Raw genomic sequence first — 16,983 nt, 5'->3', positions numbered from 1 at the left:
GTTGTCGTATCACCAGTATTTTAGTCCTTTTTATTGACAATTAACATTTCATCAATATACTGCAGTTGCTTATTCATTCATAAGTTGATGGACATTTAGGTTATTTCCACTGATTGGCTATTATGAATAATGCTGCTATGAACATTTGTGTACAGGTTTTTGTGTGGGCATGTTTTCTCTTGGATTTGTCTCTGGGAGTAGAATCACTGGGTCTATGGTAACTTTTTGAGCAACAGCCAGACTGTTTTCCAAAGCGGCTGCATCATTTTACATTCCCACAATAGCGTACGAGAATTCCAATTTCTCTACATGATCTCTGGCATTTCCTGTCCATCTTTTTTATTCTTCGCATCCTAATGGGTGTGAGGCAGCATCTCCCGTTTTTGATTTACATTTTCCTGATGGCTGATGATGTTGAACATCTTTTCAATCAAAACCTGTATAGTTTTTGTAGTGGATCCACCTTCACATGGCTTGTCATAGCCTTAATGGCCTTCCAGGGAAATGGGATGAGCAAGGCAGTGGTCATGCAGGAGGAGTTGGCCTGTGTGGATTAGCTGAAATGGAGAAAGAATAAAGACAGGCCAGGCATGGTGGCTCACACATGTAATCCCAGCAGTTTGGGAGGCCAAGGCAGGAGGATTGCTTGAGCTCAGGTGTTGGACACCAGCCTGGGCAACATAGCAAGACTTTTTTTCCACTGAAAATCAAAAAAATTAGCTGAGTGTGGTGGTGCGTGCCTGTAGCTGAGTGTGGTGGTGCGTGCCTGTAGTCCCAGCTACTCAGGAGGTTGAGGTGGGAGGATTGCTTGAGTCTGGGACTTCAAGGCTGCAATGAGATAAAATCATGCCACTGTATCCCACCTGGGTGACCAAATGAGACCCTGTCTCTAAGAAAACAAAACAAAGGGCCGGGCGTGGTGGCTCATGCCTGTAATCCCAGCACTTTGGGAGGCTGAGGTGGGCGGATCACCTGAGGTTGGGAGTTCCAGACCAGCCTGACTAACATGGAGAAACCCCATCTCTACTAAAAATGCAAAATTAGCCTGGCGTGGTGGCACATGCCTGTAACCCCAGCTACTCAGGAGGCTGAGGCAGGAGAATCGCTTGAACCCAGGAGGTGGAGGTTGCCGTGAGCCGAGATCGCACCATTGTACTCCAGCCTGGGCAACGAGAGCGAAACTCTGTCAAAAAAAAAAAAAACGAAAAACAAAAAACAAACACACCACAAAGTACCATTTTAGCAAATTTCAAGTATACAATACCGTATTATTAACTATAGTCACCGTGTTGTACCTTGGAAATCCAGATCTTCTTTATCTTGGGCAACTGAAACCTTGTACCCTTTGACCAATTGCTCCTCATTTTCCCCTACCCCGCAAGGCAGCCGCCATTCTACTCTCTGCTTCTGTGAGTTGTACTCTTAGATTCCACATAGAAAGGAGATTATGCATTATTTGTCTTTCTGAATCTGCTTATTTCGCTTAGCCTACTGTCCTGCAGATCTGCCCATGTTGTCGTAAGTGGTAGGATTTTCTTCTTTTTCAAGGCTGAATGGTATTCCATTGTGTTTATAGGTACCACATTTTCTTTATCTGTTCATCCATCAACAGACATTTGGGTTGTTCGGTATCTTGGCTCTCGTGAATAGCACTGCAGTGGTCATGGATTGCAGATGTATCTTTGATATACTGATTTCATTTTCTCTCTCTTTCATTCTTTCCTTTCTTTCTTTTCTTTCATTTTTTGAGACGGAGTCTCACTCTGTCACCCAGGCTGGAGTGCAGTGGCACCGTGTTGGCTCACTGCAACCTCTATCTCTTGGGTTCAAGCAGTTCTCCTGCCTCAGCCTCCGGAGTAGCTGGGATTATAGGCACCCACCACCATGCCTGGCTAATTTTTTTTTTTTTAAGTAGAGATGGGGTTTCACCGTGTTGGCCAGGCTGGTCTCGAACTCCTGACCTCAGGTGATCCACCTGCCTCGGCCTCCCAAAGGCTGGGATTACAGGCATGAGCCACTGTGCCCGGACCCCGGACCCCAATTTCATTTTCTTTAGATATATACCCAGAAGTGGGATTGCTGGATCATGTACAGATTGAGCAGCCCTAATTCTCAGCCAGTAAGAATATTGCAAATATTTAAAAATCTGAAAAAAATCCAGAATCCAAACATTGCTGGTCCCAAGCACTTCAGAAAAGGGATAATTAACCTTTTTGAGAAAGTAGTTCTATTTTTAACTTTTTGAGAAACCTCTATACTGTTGTTTTGCATCAGGGCTGTACCAATTTACATTCCTAAGAACAGTGTACAAAGGTTTCCTTTTCTCCACACCATCACTAACACATATCTTTGTCTTTTTGTTACCCACCATCTCAGCGGGTTTGAGGTGACATTTCTTTCTTTCTTTCTTTCTTTTTTGGAGATGGAGTTTTGCTCTTGTTGCCCAGGCTGGAGTGCAATGGCGCGATCTCCGCTTACTGCAACCTCTGCCTCCCAGGTTCATGCAATTCTCCTGCCTCAACCTCCTGAGTAGCTAGGATTGCAGGCATGCGCCACCACACCTGGCTAATTTTGTATTTTTAGTAGACACTGGGTTTCTCCATGTTGGTTGGGCTGGTCTCAAACTCCCAAACTCAGGTGATCCGTCCACCTCGGCCTCCCAAAATGCTGGGATTACAGGCGTGAGCCACTGCGCCCAGCCTGGGGTGATACTTCATTGTGGCTCTGATTTGCGTTTCCTTCATGATTAATGATATTGAGCATTTTTTTGTATATCTGTTGGCCATTTGTATGTCTTCTTTGAGAAATGTCTGTTCAGGAGGTCCTTTGCCCATTTTTAAATTAGGATACTTTTTTTAAATTTTTGTACTATTGAGTTTTTTGGATGTTAACCTCTTATTTGAGGTATGGTTTGCAAATATTTTCTCCCATTCCTTAGGTTGCCCATGCATCATTTTCTGTGTGCTCCTGCATTGAGATGGGGCCTTTAGTTGGATTGTTATTTTAGTTTTTGTTATTGTCTTCAAGTGGCTGGAGAATTCTTGGCCCCATAAGCAGTTTCTCCCTGTTTATCACCCTTGCCCCTCTTTACGTGAGAGGCCATTCACATAATGGGAGGTTTTGCGATAACTCCTGCAGTAGTGTCCTTGATGTTTTCTGCTGCCAGACAGCTCTTTTCCACGTGTTTACGTAGCATACCAGTTTTCTTCTTCTTTATTTTTATTTATTTATTTATTTATTTTGCTGTCTCCCAAGATAGGAATTGAGTGTTTTAAAGAACAGGGAAATAGCAGAAATCAAGGAAGAGTGATTTGGAGAGAACTGTCAACAAATGCTCCTTTTCACGTTTTTGTCCCCTTAAAAGAAAGTGTTTAAATACCGGGTGCTATAAATGCCACTTACTGTCACTCTTAGCATCAGAGGTGCCACTTAGGGGCATGGTTTTAGTTTGGGTTGGGTTAAGTCTGTGATTTTTTATGACATAGTTTTTCTTGGGGTTACAAAGCGGGTGAAGTTTCAGAAATTAAAGTTGATTCCATGGTTGGTGGTAAGGAGCTTAGTTTCCGGTCAGGAGAAGGTGGGCATTGGCCTGTGTTTTCATACTGGGTGTCCTTCCCAGTTGTGAGAGGCTACATCAACATGGTGATAAGCCATGTGCTGTGACTGTGTGTAGAAACTATACCATTACAGTAACACTCTGAATGTAAACAGCAAAGTCAATTTCATTATAGTAATATAATTGACCCAAGCTGCACTAAGTAAAATGTGAATTAAAATTCTCAATGCGTGGCTGTTGTTTGACATGGATGAGGTCGCTTTATTCCTTGTGGGTTTTCGGTATCATTAACTCAGGGTTTGGCATTTGTTTTATTTGTCTCACTCTCGGCCTATTCAAATGATTTTGGTTAGAGCAAGTGCACTGATCTCTTTATCCCCAAATCTGAACGTCTGTCATTCCCTTTAGGGCCCCAGAACACCAGTATGTAAAATTTCCCAGTGTAGTCCTTTCTCAAATTGCTTTGTAAAATACAAGGATTTTTTTTTTTTTTAAATTTTTGAAATTGTTAGTGGAATCAGCTTAAGAAAACAGATGTTCATTTTTTTGTGTTGTGACAGGGTACTCAGATGGCGATGAAGGGACAGTGAATGTGATTGAATGTTGAATAGTATTTTTATTTTTTAAACAAGAATTTGGCAAGTCATTTAGCATACAAGAACATGAATTCTAATTAATGGCACAGAATCTCAGCTTAGGTCTAAATTCAAGTTAGTGAACCTTAGCACTGTTGACATTTTGGGCAGGATAATTCTCTGTGGTGAGGGCTGTCCTGTGCATTGTAGGATGTTCACAGCATCCTTGGCCTTCACCCATTAGATGCACCAGTAGCATTCTTTTCCCTCCCCCGCAGTGACCTCCACACATGGCCATATGTCCCTGAAGCAGGGAGGGGAGGGGTGTCAAAATTGGTTCTGCTTGAGAACCAGTGGTCTAGAATCATAGCCTGAGAAACCAGCTATATTGCTAGAAACTGTCATTGCTTATCAAAAATGCTTTTTCTCGGCTGGGCGCGGTGGTTCATGCCTGTAATCCCAGCACTCTGGGAGGCCGAGATGGGCTGATCATTCGAAGCCAGGAGTTCGAGACTAGCCTGGCCAACATGGCAAAACCCCATCTCTACTAAAAATACAAAAATTAGCTGGGTGTGGTGGTGCTCACCTGTAATCCCAGCTACTATGGAGGCTGAGGCACAAGAATAGCTTGAACCTGGGAGGTGGAGGTTGCAGTGAGCCAAGATTGCACCACTACACTCCAGCCTGGGCGACAGAGCGAGACTGTCTCAAAAAAACAAAACAAAACAAAACAAAAAACTTTTACTAATCACTTTACAAACTTTTTCATGTGTGTTCTATGTTGTATAAATCTACAAGCATTTTGACTTTTAAGCAAATTTCCTAATTACTATAAACTAATGCCTAGATAGAAGAATAAATTTCCTCATCCTTCCTGTCATGTTGAAAAAAACATCTTGCAGTTTTCCAAATGATAGGGGCAGGTTTTGGTTGGAGAGGACAGATGCAGGCCAGCTATGGTAGCTTACGCTTGTAATCTAGCACTTTGGAAGGCCGAGGCAGGAGGATTGCTTGAAGCCAGGAGTTCTAGACCAGCCTGGGCAACGTGGTGAGACCCCATCTGTGTAAAAAAAAATTAGCCAAGCTGTGGCCAGGCACAGTGGCCCACACCTGTAATCCCAGCACTTTGGGAGGCTGAGGCAGGAGGATTGCTTGAAAACAGGAGTTCCAGACCAGCCTGGGCAACATGGTGAGACCCCATCTCTATAAAAAAAAAATTTGCCAAGTGTACTGGTGCACACCTGTAGTCCCAGCTAAGTATGTACTTAGGAGCCTGAGGTGAGAGGATTGCTTGAGCCCAGGCATTTGAGCTGCAGTGAGCCATGATTGCACTGCTGCACTCCAGCCTGGGTAACAGAGTGAGACTTTGCTTCAAAAAAAATGCATGTATCGGCTGGTGTGGTGGCGCACGCTTGTAATCTCAGCACTTTGGGAGGCCGGAGTGGGAGGATCACTTGAGGTCAGGAGTTCCAGACCAGCCTGGCCAATGTGGTAAAACCTCATCTCTACTAAAAATACAAAAATTAGCTGGGTGTGGTGGTGTGCACCTGGAATCCCAGGTATTTGGGTGGCTGAGGCAGGAGAATCGCTTGAACCCAGAAGGAGGAGATTGTAGTGAGCCAAGATTGCGCCACTGTACTCCAGCCTGGGCAACAGTGAAGACTCTGTCTCAAAAAAAGAAAAGTGTGCATAAATTCTCCTGATCGGCAGAGCTATTGGGTTTTGGCTATATAGTAGTATCAGTATCACTTTTTCCTAAAATATATTCAAGTAGCATCCATACTTTTTCCTTCTGTTGAAGGTGATAAGTACAAGATTGTCTCAGGTAAGCCTTGTTGAGAAAAAATGGGCTTCCAAAGACAGATGGGACAGAGGAGCGCTGTCCTTTTGGAGATAGCTGTTTTACTCTTCTAGATTTGGCCCCTCTACTCATTTAAATAAATATGTTATCTTAGAAATGACACTTTGTGTTTATAATGTTAAGCATCTACTTCTGAGAAAAGCCAGAGCCAACATTGTTAGGCTTGATTCTTCTTGACGTGCTTCTTTGGAAGAGAGCTGGGGGCAAGGGTTAGTGTCCTTTTGCAGATGTAGGACAGGCATTGAGAAGGGGGGACAGGAGATGGTACTCATGCAGTCTAAGCGTAAACTCCCCCGTCACTGCCATTAGGCCTGTTGGTGAGGGTGGATTTGTCTCTGTGTATGTAGTATCAGGTGTTCTCAAGAGCATCTGGTTAGCTGAGCAGTGGGGGAAATGTGAAGTCTCAGTAGAGAATGACTTTGCCCTTTTCCTTTCTTATTCTGGAGAACATGATTGAGCTGCTGGGGTTACAGGAGAAATCTTGTCCTAGGAAACAAAAGGTTTGTAGCCCTCATTCTGGCTCTGAGCCCTGTAGCAAGCCTCTTGGCTTTGAGCCAGTATCATCTGTGAAATGGGTAGGTATCATGATACCTACCCTCCCTGCCTCAGATGTGTTCCAAGCTTGTGCCAGACGATGGACACTTAGATATTATCTAGGAGCATTGCCCTGCAGAAACAAGAAGTCGAATATGAGGTGGAGTGGCCACATTTCCTAGAATCACGACATCTTCAGCAGTTGTGATCCATTTGATTGTTGCTTAGTACTCCTTTCAATTTGATAGGATTTTGCTTAAAAAAAAAAAAAAAGAACCTTTCATTGTAGCCAAGCAATGGATGGAAGAACCCAGTTACCTCTGATAACAGACAGTGAGCTGTTTGTTCAGGGGACCTAGAAGATCAGATTAGGGTAGAGGTGGAAGTTGCCCATGGCCAGTTAGGCTGTTGAATGTTGCTGTTGATAGATATTAGTCAAACTGTTGGGTTTAACCACAAAAGTTTACTTCACAGCTGTGGCAAAGCCCCATTATGTAAGCCATCACCTCTTCACAGTAAGATATCAGAATCTGCTACCCAGTTCATCTTTTTTTTTTTTTTTTGGAGACTGAGTCTCACTCTTGTCATCCAGGCTGGAGTGCAGTGGCACGATCTCAGCCCACCACAGCCTCTGCTTTCCAGGTTCAAGCGATTCTCCCACCTCAGCCTTTCAAGTAGCTGGGATTACAGGCATGCACCACCACGCCCGGCTAATATGTATATTTTTAGTAGAGACAGGGTTTCACTATGTTGGTCAGGCTGGTCTCAAACTCCTGACCTCAAGTGTTCCACCCGCCTCAGCCTCCCAAAGTGCTGGGATTACAGGCATGATCCACCTTCTCCAGTTCATCTTTCTGAAAGCTAGCTTGGATTTATGGGAGGGGAAATATTTTTTTTTCTTTTTTCTTTTTTTTTTTTTGAGACGGAGTCTCACTCTGTCGTCCAGGCTGGAGTACAGTGGCGTGATCTCAGCTGACTGCAACCTCTGCCACTCGGGTTCAAATGATTCTCCTGCCTCAGCCTCCCCAGTAGCTGGGATTACAGGCATCTGCCACCACACCTGGCTAATTTTTGTATTTTTAGTAGAGACGGGGTTTCACCGTCTTGGCCAGGCTGGTCTTGAACTCCTGACCTCGTGATCCACTTGCCTTGGGCTCCCAAAGTGTTGGGATTATGGGGGTGAGCCACTGTGCCTGGCTGGAAATCTTTACTTTGTTAGTATCTAAATATTACCGGAGTATGTTTGGTCTGACATAAGAATCCCACCTCTGAAGTCATCTTCTGGTGACTCCATTCTAGATTTTTAGGGGAGTGGGGGAAGCAGGGAGAGGGGTGAGAGGGTGGCATCCTCCACCCTGTAGTTAGATTCCTTCCCCTCTGCTTAGCCTCTCTCATCTTCTTTTAATTAGTGCCGTGCTTAATTACCCGCTGCACTTGCTTGTGTATGCATCATTGCATCCCCCCCCCCACCCCCACCCAGAAGCCTGACATAGCTCTTACTCTCCAAGTAATGATAGTAATTGCTGGTAGGGCAGTCCTGTTCCTCATCCTTCTCCAAGCACATTTCTTATGGCAGGTGTCTAGTTCCTAATTAAGTGCTAATGAGCATGCCTAGTGGACCGTGATGCCACTGCAAGCTTCTTCAGTTTTATGTCTCACTATTGCCAAGCTCTTAAAAGGTGACAGAGCAAGAATTAGTGTCTTTGGGATGACAGGAAGGTGATTTTATGCATAAAGAAATTGTTATTATGATCTCAAATGGTGAATGAGTAGTTTATACTTTCCAAGAATGCTATGAATGCTGCCTGTTCTGACCTCATCCCCTTTTCCATTTTGCTTCTAATTAGAACCATGCTCTCTTTGAAAAGAATGAAAGTTTATAAAGATGGTTGGCTGGCTCTTAGACATTTTTATTTATTTATTTTTAAATAGAGATGGAATCTCCCTATGTTGCCCAGGCTGGTCTCAAACTCTTGGGCTGCAGTGATCTTCCTGCCTTGGCCTCCAAAGTGTTGGTATTATAGGATTATAGTGAGCCACTGTGCCTGACCCTAAACATTTTTAGAAAAGTTGGAGTGCTTGAAAATTCATTGTAAAATTTCCACAGACACTGATTTCTGGCCTTAAGATGGTGTTTTCTCTAACTTTTGAGGCTGGGAACTGTGTTTGGGATTCCGTTAAAAATCAGTGGGCTGGGTAGAAATGACTGAAGATCTGGCATGAAGATTTAATATATTCAGTGCACGCAAAGGGACAATAAATAAAATGAGTAATTGAGTCCCAAGGAAGTGAGCACAAATCAGAATCTGGAGAATTTTCTAACATTACACCTTAGAAATTGAGCCTTAATCGTTTTTACTGTCTCATCAAAAATAAGTTTTATATTGGACAGCTGAAATGTGGCCAGATTCATGGTACAGGGGCCATTTCTTGGATACTTTTTCATTTCATACAATGTGCTTTTAAATATAATGTGTAAGAGCAATGATACTGTGTAATGAGAACAGACTTAGAACTTCTGGAATGGGTTAAGCAATGGGGGCAAAGTGCAGTCATGGAAAAGGCATTTGGGAACGGGGGCTTGGCTCGCTGGCTGGAGTCCCACACATAAGTGCTTTCCTCATCCATGGTCCTACCCATTCTAGGTCTCAGTATTTTCATCAGTCACAATGAAAGAGTGGGTTTGAGTTGTGGAGCTTGGTAGGAAGGAAAGGATAAACAAAGTTTCGTCTCTAATGTTTCTTCCAGCGGCCACAAGCCTGGCTCCCTGAGATCCTCTCCCCTGTCTATGGCAGCATGGTAAACAGCAACCTTAAGAGTTGCTCCTGTACTGACTGCAGTCCCCTCTTGCCTAGGGATAGAGTTTCAGCAATTTAGTCAATGCCTTTGAGCCTTCATTCCTTCTGGGAAATGGGAATTGCAATACTTCCTCACAGTACTGAGAGGGATTGATGGAATAAGGGGGCACAAGTGCCTGGGTGGTACATGAGACACCCACCCAGATTACTGGGTCTTCTTTTCCAAATTCTGTTCCTTAGTGATGTATTTTGGTTTTGTCTCATCATACTACTGTGGTAAGTCAATGCAAGGGTGTAGAGTGAAATGGAGTTACCTGGTGACAGGTTGAGAGTATGGCTACTATATTGTGGGATGCATCCCCACCCCCATTTTAAACCCTCTGAAAACAGCGTGAGTCTGAAAATCTGTGGCATCTTAGATTCAGTGACATGCTGGATCTCATCCCTGGAGGTGCATAAAGACAGAACTAGCTCATGTTTACTTACTGATGTAGCCAGCCTTGCTTAATAATAAACAGCTCCCCTCTCGGAGTGAGTGATACCAGAAAGTGACAATGTAGATGTGAGGATTATATTTTGGGAAGGTGGGAGAGGTAATTGAGCAGGTGAAAGCTTTTGATGAACTGAAAGCACTAATCGCATTTTTTCCCCTTTCCTCCCTCTCTTTCTTGGCTCCTTTTGTGTGTTTGTTGAACCTCCTGTTCTGTTTCCGCCTTCCCCTCCTGTCATGTCTGTTTTCCCCTGGATGCCGCCTCCATCGCCATCACTGTCACCACTACCTCCTCCTCCTCCTCCTTTTTCTCTCTCACCACCACCAACAGCAGCAGCAGTTGCAAGCTCAGCATCTTTCTCATGGCCACGGACCCCCAGTTCCCCTTACGCCTCACCCTTCGGGACTTCAGCCTCCTGGAATCCCGCCCCTCGGGGGCAGTGCCGGCCTTCTTGCGCTGTCTAGTGCTCTGAGTGGGCAGTCTCACTTGGCAATAAAAGATGACAAGAAGCACCACGATGCAGAGCACCACAGAGGTGAGAGGCCGGGCAAGCCAGATTAGGACTTTGTCCTCATACTCTTACAGTGCTGCAAAGTTGTGTGCATCGCTAAAGAGAGCCCCAACCTTATACAGAGAGCAAACAATGAGATAAGAGGAACTGTCGCAAAGCTTTCCACTGAAACACAGGTCACCCTGGAAGTTTGCAGGGTTTGCTGTGGGCATCTGTAGATTTCTTGATCTCGTTAGATTGCAGGCATCTTGACATCTTGGCAACTGCCTAGTTAATGCCAGTGGCCTGTACCATATTATGGAAAACTGTTAACTGCTTAATTGGGTAATTTTCAAAGAAAGTAATGTTGTTAAATGGGGCGAAATAAGAAGTTAAATTTGAAAGTGAATGTGTTCAAATGAAAGGTTTGATAATTGCATCTGTTACTACTTAGTTTCATAGGCTTTAATTCTAGTATGCATTAAATATTGGGCAAAATTGCACTTGACTAATTTTTTGAAGAAAAGTAATTTATTCTGTCAAGAAATAAAAAAATAGGCTTTGTGTATGGTTAAACTGTAAATCTTATGTTTACAAAATACTGTAATTTTCAGGAAATCACTGTATTAGGAATGTGCAATGACTTATATAAATAAAAGCCATTTTTAAAACTGTTTGGGGCTTGTGTTCTAATTATTCCCCCCTTTTTTTTTATTTCTGTTCTTGCCTCTGTGTCTGAACGGGCATGTCTGTGCGTTTCTTGGTAACCTCGGGAGCAGACAGAGAGCCGGGCACAGTAAGTACTCAAACGCCTGCTGCACACACACACACACACACACACACACACATACATACACATATGGTCCCCTTCTGACAACACTTCTCCACACAGGCACAGACAGACATGCACACTCTCCCTGTCTGTCTCAGTGACCTGGCTTTTTTCTTTTACTTTTTTTCCTTTAAAATTTCTTTTTCTTATATGACTGTTCGCTCTGCTCTTGTCTTTTTACAAAACTTGCATCAGACAAGAAGGGCATAATTTGGAGGCAACACTATTTGCTGTGATTACTTACTTGGAAATACACTTTGATCTGTATATTCCCCTGCCTCACTTTAAAAGTGTTAATGGTTGCATTCTAAGTCTGGTTGGCTGTAGTTTAAAAGAATATTCATTTTTATATCTTAAATCAGTTTTAGAGGCAAGAGATCACAATCCCTTTGTGAAGTTGGTTAGTAATGTACCATTTCTACTTAAACCAGTCATCCTCTGTGAATGCATCTTGGTTGCTAGGTTTCCATATCTTGTTTTCTTTGCATAATTGTCCTTGGAATGTGAACTTGATCTTATATCTATTTTAGACATAAGAACTGAGCATACCAGTAAGCTCTTAAAAAGAAGGAAATTCAGTGGACAGGGCTGTGTGCATAGAGTTCATGTTTTCACCAGCCTAAGTCACACTCATTTTTCATGTGTACATTTGATCCGTACATGCATCTACCAGTTAGCTCTGGAGAGACCTGTACTTAAAGTATGTCTCAAATGTTGTGTAGCAAATAGAGAGAATTCAGCCCCTTTTCAGCTGGGATAACCTACAGGTTTTGCCTCCTTCTTTCTGAACATAGCAGTATTTTGACTGTGTTTAATATGGTAAAAAAAAAAAAAAAAAAAAAAAAAAAAAAAGGGATACTGAACATTTAAATCTGATAACTTTTTTGGTATAAGTTTTGGGGGGAAGATAAAAGTTCAGGGTTTTTTCCCCTCCTCTTCTGTGTAGAATAGTAGCTACTTTTAAAATTGTCTTTGAGACAGATCTTGGTATATTTCATGTATCTGGATGTGCGTGGAGGAGTGGGGAATGGTTGAAGGAAAGGGTAGCTAGTTTTAAAATTCTTGTCCTATAAATTTCTCTGGAAAATGTTGAGAGGGGATTGGGGGGACAAAAAATTATAGCTGGGAAATAAAATATTCTACACACAGAGTACAGATAAGTAAACTGGCTTTAGTTTATGGAGGAGGCCTTATTGTTTTGCCATTCCAGGGTTCCTATAGATAGTCTTTTTTTTTCTGAGATGGAGTCTTCGCTCTGTCACCCAGGCTGGGGTGCAGTAGCACTATCTCGGCTCACTGCAACCTCCGCCTCCTGGGTTCAAGTGATTTTTCTGCCTCAGCTGGGATTACAGGCCTGTGCCACCACACCTGGCTAATTTTGTATTTTTAGTACAGACGGGGTTTCTCCATGTTGGTCAGGCTGGTCTGGAACTCCCGACCTCAGGTGATCCGCCTGCCTCAGCCTCCCAACGTGCTGGGATTGCAGGCCTGAGCCACCATGCCCGGTGAGATAGTCATCTTTTATGTCTGTTCAGTAGAGTGTCAAATTTAAAAACCTAACCCTGGATGAAATCACAGAAGAAATTTGGGGAAAGCCCATGCCCTTTAGGCTGTTATGTGTTTTAAATCTATTGAACTTACTCTAGCTTTGGGACTTCAATTTAACATGTTTTCTTCAGTACTCCTGTTTCACCTTAAATGGCTATGTTCATTGAGTGCATACCATATATGTAAGGCATTATGGGACACGCATCTGCAATTCAAGGTATGTAAGCATGCAACAAAGCCCTTTCCCAGAGAATCGAGGAGGAGTGAGTGACACAATTACTAAAAGAAGCAAGATTGGAGAAAGTTTCAGCAAAAGTTCTATAACTTACTGGTATCAGAATTGTGGAAGTGATACCACGTGGTATGTGCCTCTCTGAAATGCCAGGGGTGTGAATAGGCAGAGGTTTGTATGCTTAAGCTAGTAGAGATGTATTTTATACCTCTGTGTCTTTCTGAATTTCCGAATGTGTCCGATAACCTCCTGTTGGTATTTTTGACAGAAAAATATATGCAAGTACTTAATTCATGGGTTCATTGGAGTGGGTGGAGGGAGGGTTATTGGTTGTCCCCTTCAAGAAGTATGAAGCAGTTCTTGAGTTACAGGCAACTGTGGGTTATTTTTAAGTCTATAAGTTAGGGTTAGCAGTCAACGAACTTTCTAGTTCAAATGTGGATTTATGTGTTTTGGACGTGTATGTTTTTTATATCAAATTTTTGACAAGTTCTAATCATTTCAATGAATATTTTCAGAACAAGTATATATGCTGTGTTTCCTGCCTAATTACTGCAGAAAACTGTTGGGCAATGATGATTAAAATGGGAAAACTACACTAATTGTAACCTAAGCATTGAATTCAGTCCATAGAGAGGAATTAAACTGTTCACTGTCCACATAAGTGGGATTTTGCTACAGTTATATAAAATTAAGTAGCTCTTCAAACTTTGTATAAAAATGAGTATGAAAAGCAGTGGATAATGAGATGATGTGTACTATTAGTGCCTAAAATATTACAGTACTTATCTATTTAATAAAGTGGTTTGAATTAGAAAGTCTAATTTTACTTGGCAGATTAAGTCAGCCAATTGCTGTTTGCTGCTGTTTTTTAATCCAGTGAAAGGTTAAGGGTGGTTGCTACGGGCCAGTGATTTTCAAAGCCTTATGGCCTCATGATCTTGATACCCTTGAAATCTAATTATTGAGGACCCTGAAGAACTTTTTGTTTATCTGGGTTATATTTTGATATTTACTAGGTTAATATTTTGATTTTTGATACTTACTGGGTAAGAAAGAAAAAAAATTAAATCACTTAAACAGATGAAGAGCTACTTAATTTAAATTGTGTTAATACAAATAACATTATTAATGAAAAATAACTTTTCCAAAGCAAAAAATATTATAGTGGGAAGAGTGGCATTGTTATGTATGTCTACAAATGTCTTGAATGCCTTGTAGTTTATTGAGTTTTAAAGAGGATAGCTGGATTCTCATCTTCTGCATTCGCTCTTTTGTGGTATTTAGTTGACGTTTAGGAAGAGAATCTGCCCTCATAGATTTGTGAGGGTCTCCGGGACCCTTAAGGGATCCTTGGACCAAAGTCTGAGAACCTTGGCCATAAATAAGACGAACTCCTTACTGTTTTTTTTTTTCTTCTTGTTTGTCTTTCTATATTGAACATATTATTTATACCAAGTGCAGAAATCAGAGACTGATGGGATCCGCAGGGAATGTGGGTGTGTATGGATTTTTATCTGTGAGCCTAAAACTGGTTGGTAGGTAGTTTGTTTATTTTTAGTGGCAGAAATTAATTTGCTAGTTAGAGATTTTATGGTAGGAAAACAAATGAGCCTTAAATAAGCAATCTGTTTTAATGTGAAGCCTAGGAAATAGAAGTGCAATCAGTACACTGCATAACAACACTTCCATCAACAGTGGATTGCATATATGATGGTGGTCCCCTAAGTGTATAACACCGTATTTTTACTGTACCTTTTCTATGTTTAGGTGTGTTTAGATACACAAATACTTACATTGTGTTGTAGCTGCCTGTAATGTTCAGGACAGTAACATGTACAGGTTTGTAGCCTAGGAGCAGTAGCCTAGGTGTAGTAGGCTATACCACCCAGGTTTGTGTAAACACGCTATTCGATATTTGCACAATGATGAAATTGCCTGACATGGCTTTCTTACAAAGTATCCCTGTTGTTTAGTGACACATGGCTGTTCTAAGAGTGAAAGTTTTTATGGAAACTGCCTTAAAGTTTCTTATTTCCGAAAGGGATGAACAATAAAGTTAGCAACTTTATAGAGGTTTGGCTTTGGTTTAAAAAATTATTTTGGCTGTTTTAAAATTTTGATATCTGTTTTTTGTTATATAAGTGCAGCTCTTGAGCAGAGAAATATGAAATGACCTAAGAAAGGCCATTATTTCTTAATAGCATTCAGTAGTAATAAAAAAAAACTTTAGATATTTTAATTAATATAAGGATAAATTACATTAAATTTTGGCTGAAGGGAATGCTATTTTTATCTGCTTGAAAGAGATAATTGACAAAAAGTTGTATGGTTTAAAAAAATTTATAATAGGGCATGCTTTTAAATACTTCGAGTCATTTGACAAATATTTGTTGAGCCCTGACTATGTGCCCGAGTACTGTTTGAGGTGCTGCGTATACTTGCTATCATTTTGCAGTGATCCATTTTATGTCACAGTTAAACATTTGTTGAATGTAAGGCACTGAAATACCTAGCTAGTGTGATCACTGTTTGGAAAAGGGAGGAGACTCTGGGGGAGACTCCAGAGCAGACGGTGTATAGACCTACGCAGTGGCATTCATGGATGGACTGGGTGGGTCCGTGCTCATTTGCAGAATTCTGGGGAGAGATTATAACTCATCAAATTCTCAGAAAGGGGTTCCTAACTCAGAACAGTCTAAGCACCACTCATCTGTCTTTCAGGTCATATGGCACAGCACCATGGTTTTATCAAGGAGGCTGGGTGCATCCGGTCACACAGTTACTTAGTTAACAGATTGAGAGTTAGTAATCTGAGGGACCATGTTGTCACTCTGTAATTGACTTCTAAAATCACCAGGAGTTTGTATTTAGAACTTGCCTAGAGATAATGATGACAAACATCACCTTGTTTTATATAAAGTGGTTTCTTTCTTTTGTTACTCTTCTCTAGCTGTTCTTGACTAGTTAATTTTGTCAGAGGCAGGACCAAATCCTAGTTAGGACCACCCATCCATCACTTTTTCTCAAAATGTCAACATTATAGAAGGCAAGGAGGAGTTAAGATGTGAGGCTTGCTTTGGAAAAGAATACTGTTGGTCTTTTTCTGGAAAAAAAAGAAAAATCACATTCATTCCCGGAGGCCTATGGGAACCATGGCGGCATCAGGGGTGGTAGAATGAACATGAGTTTTGTACAAAAGCAGACTTTAGTGGAATTCTGGCTACACAGGCAAGGCTTTTTCATCCTTTTGTGCCTTCCTAGTCCTGTCTATAAATGGTGATAGTAGTGGTTGCCTCACAGGGAGGGGTTTAGGAGGCCTCAGGTGGGAGGGTAGCAGACAGCATAGAAGGTGCTTAGGGAATGCCCTCCTCCCACCGCCGTTTGCAGAGTAGCAAGACGGCAGTGAATGCATCATTCATTACACTCAATGCAGTTACTTCTGGGTTTCTCTCCTATTTGTTTTTTAAATTAAAACAATTTTCTTTTAATTTTTGTACAGTCAGAGTCTCAGTATGTTGCCTAGGCTGGTGTCGAATTCCTGGCTTCAAGTGATTCTCCCACCTTGGTCTCCCAAAGTGCTGAGATTACAGGCGTGAGCCACCGCACCCAGCCTTGGTTTTCTCATCCTTTCTAAAATACACATTACACAGGCGGTTATGGAAAGAAGGGTCCACGTGCCAAGGTGGCAGTTACCATTGGTTCTCAGCATGTCAGCACCGTGGAACTGATCTCAGCTGCTTATTAACGTGATCACTTTCCTGATAATCAAATTTCTCAAAAGTAGACACAGCCTAGGAGGTACTGTTTTTGCCTAAATATTTATGAATTAATCATGACCTGACATGTTAAGAGATTGCCTGGAAATAAAGGCTAAAACTGAGATGAGTCACCTAAAATTTCAATTTTTGGGCACAATGGAAAACACTTAGGTTTTCTTAAGCAGTCTCCTGGGCAGGTTTCCCTTCTGGCCAAGTTTAAAACTCTGCTTAAAAAAATGGTTCTTCTTTGAAAAAGTTGGCATCACTGCTGTGAATAGGGTGAACCCTTCAAAGGAAAGCCCCAG

At 41.9% G+C, this 16,983-nt stretch overlaps 1 protein-coding gene across 11 annotated transcripts in view; it reads left to right on the top strand.

Moving 5' to 3' along the window:
- TLE1 (TLE family member 1, transcriptional corepressor) overlaps positions 1–16,983 on the top strand; it is a 104,772-nt gene that overhangs the window by 44,089 nt on the left and 43,700 nt on the right. For 9 of the 11 annotated variants that reach the window (XM_016961011.4, XM_016961013.3, XM_016961010.2 and 6 more), the window contains 2 exons: positions 10,146–10,350; positions 11,085–11,101. The exons of the other annotated variants lie outside the window; for them this stretch is intronic. In XM_016961011.4, the coding sequence (XP_016816500.1) occupies positions 10,146–10,350; positions 11,085–11,101 (222 nt within the window). The remainder of the gene's footprint in view (positions 1–10,145; positions 10,351–11,084; positions 11,102–16,983) is intronic. 11 annotated transcript variants of the gene reach the window in all.

This window comes from Pan troglodytes, chromosome 11 (genome assembly GCF_028858775.2).
Source record: "Pan troglodytes isolate AG18354 chromosome 11, NHGRI_mPanTro3-v2.0_pri, whole genome shotgun sequence".
Lineage (NCBI taxonomy): Eukaryota > Metazoa > Chordata > Mammalia > Primates > Hominidae > Pan > Pan troglodytes.
This window is presented reverse-complemented; position numbering and strand designations above follow the sequence as displayed.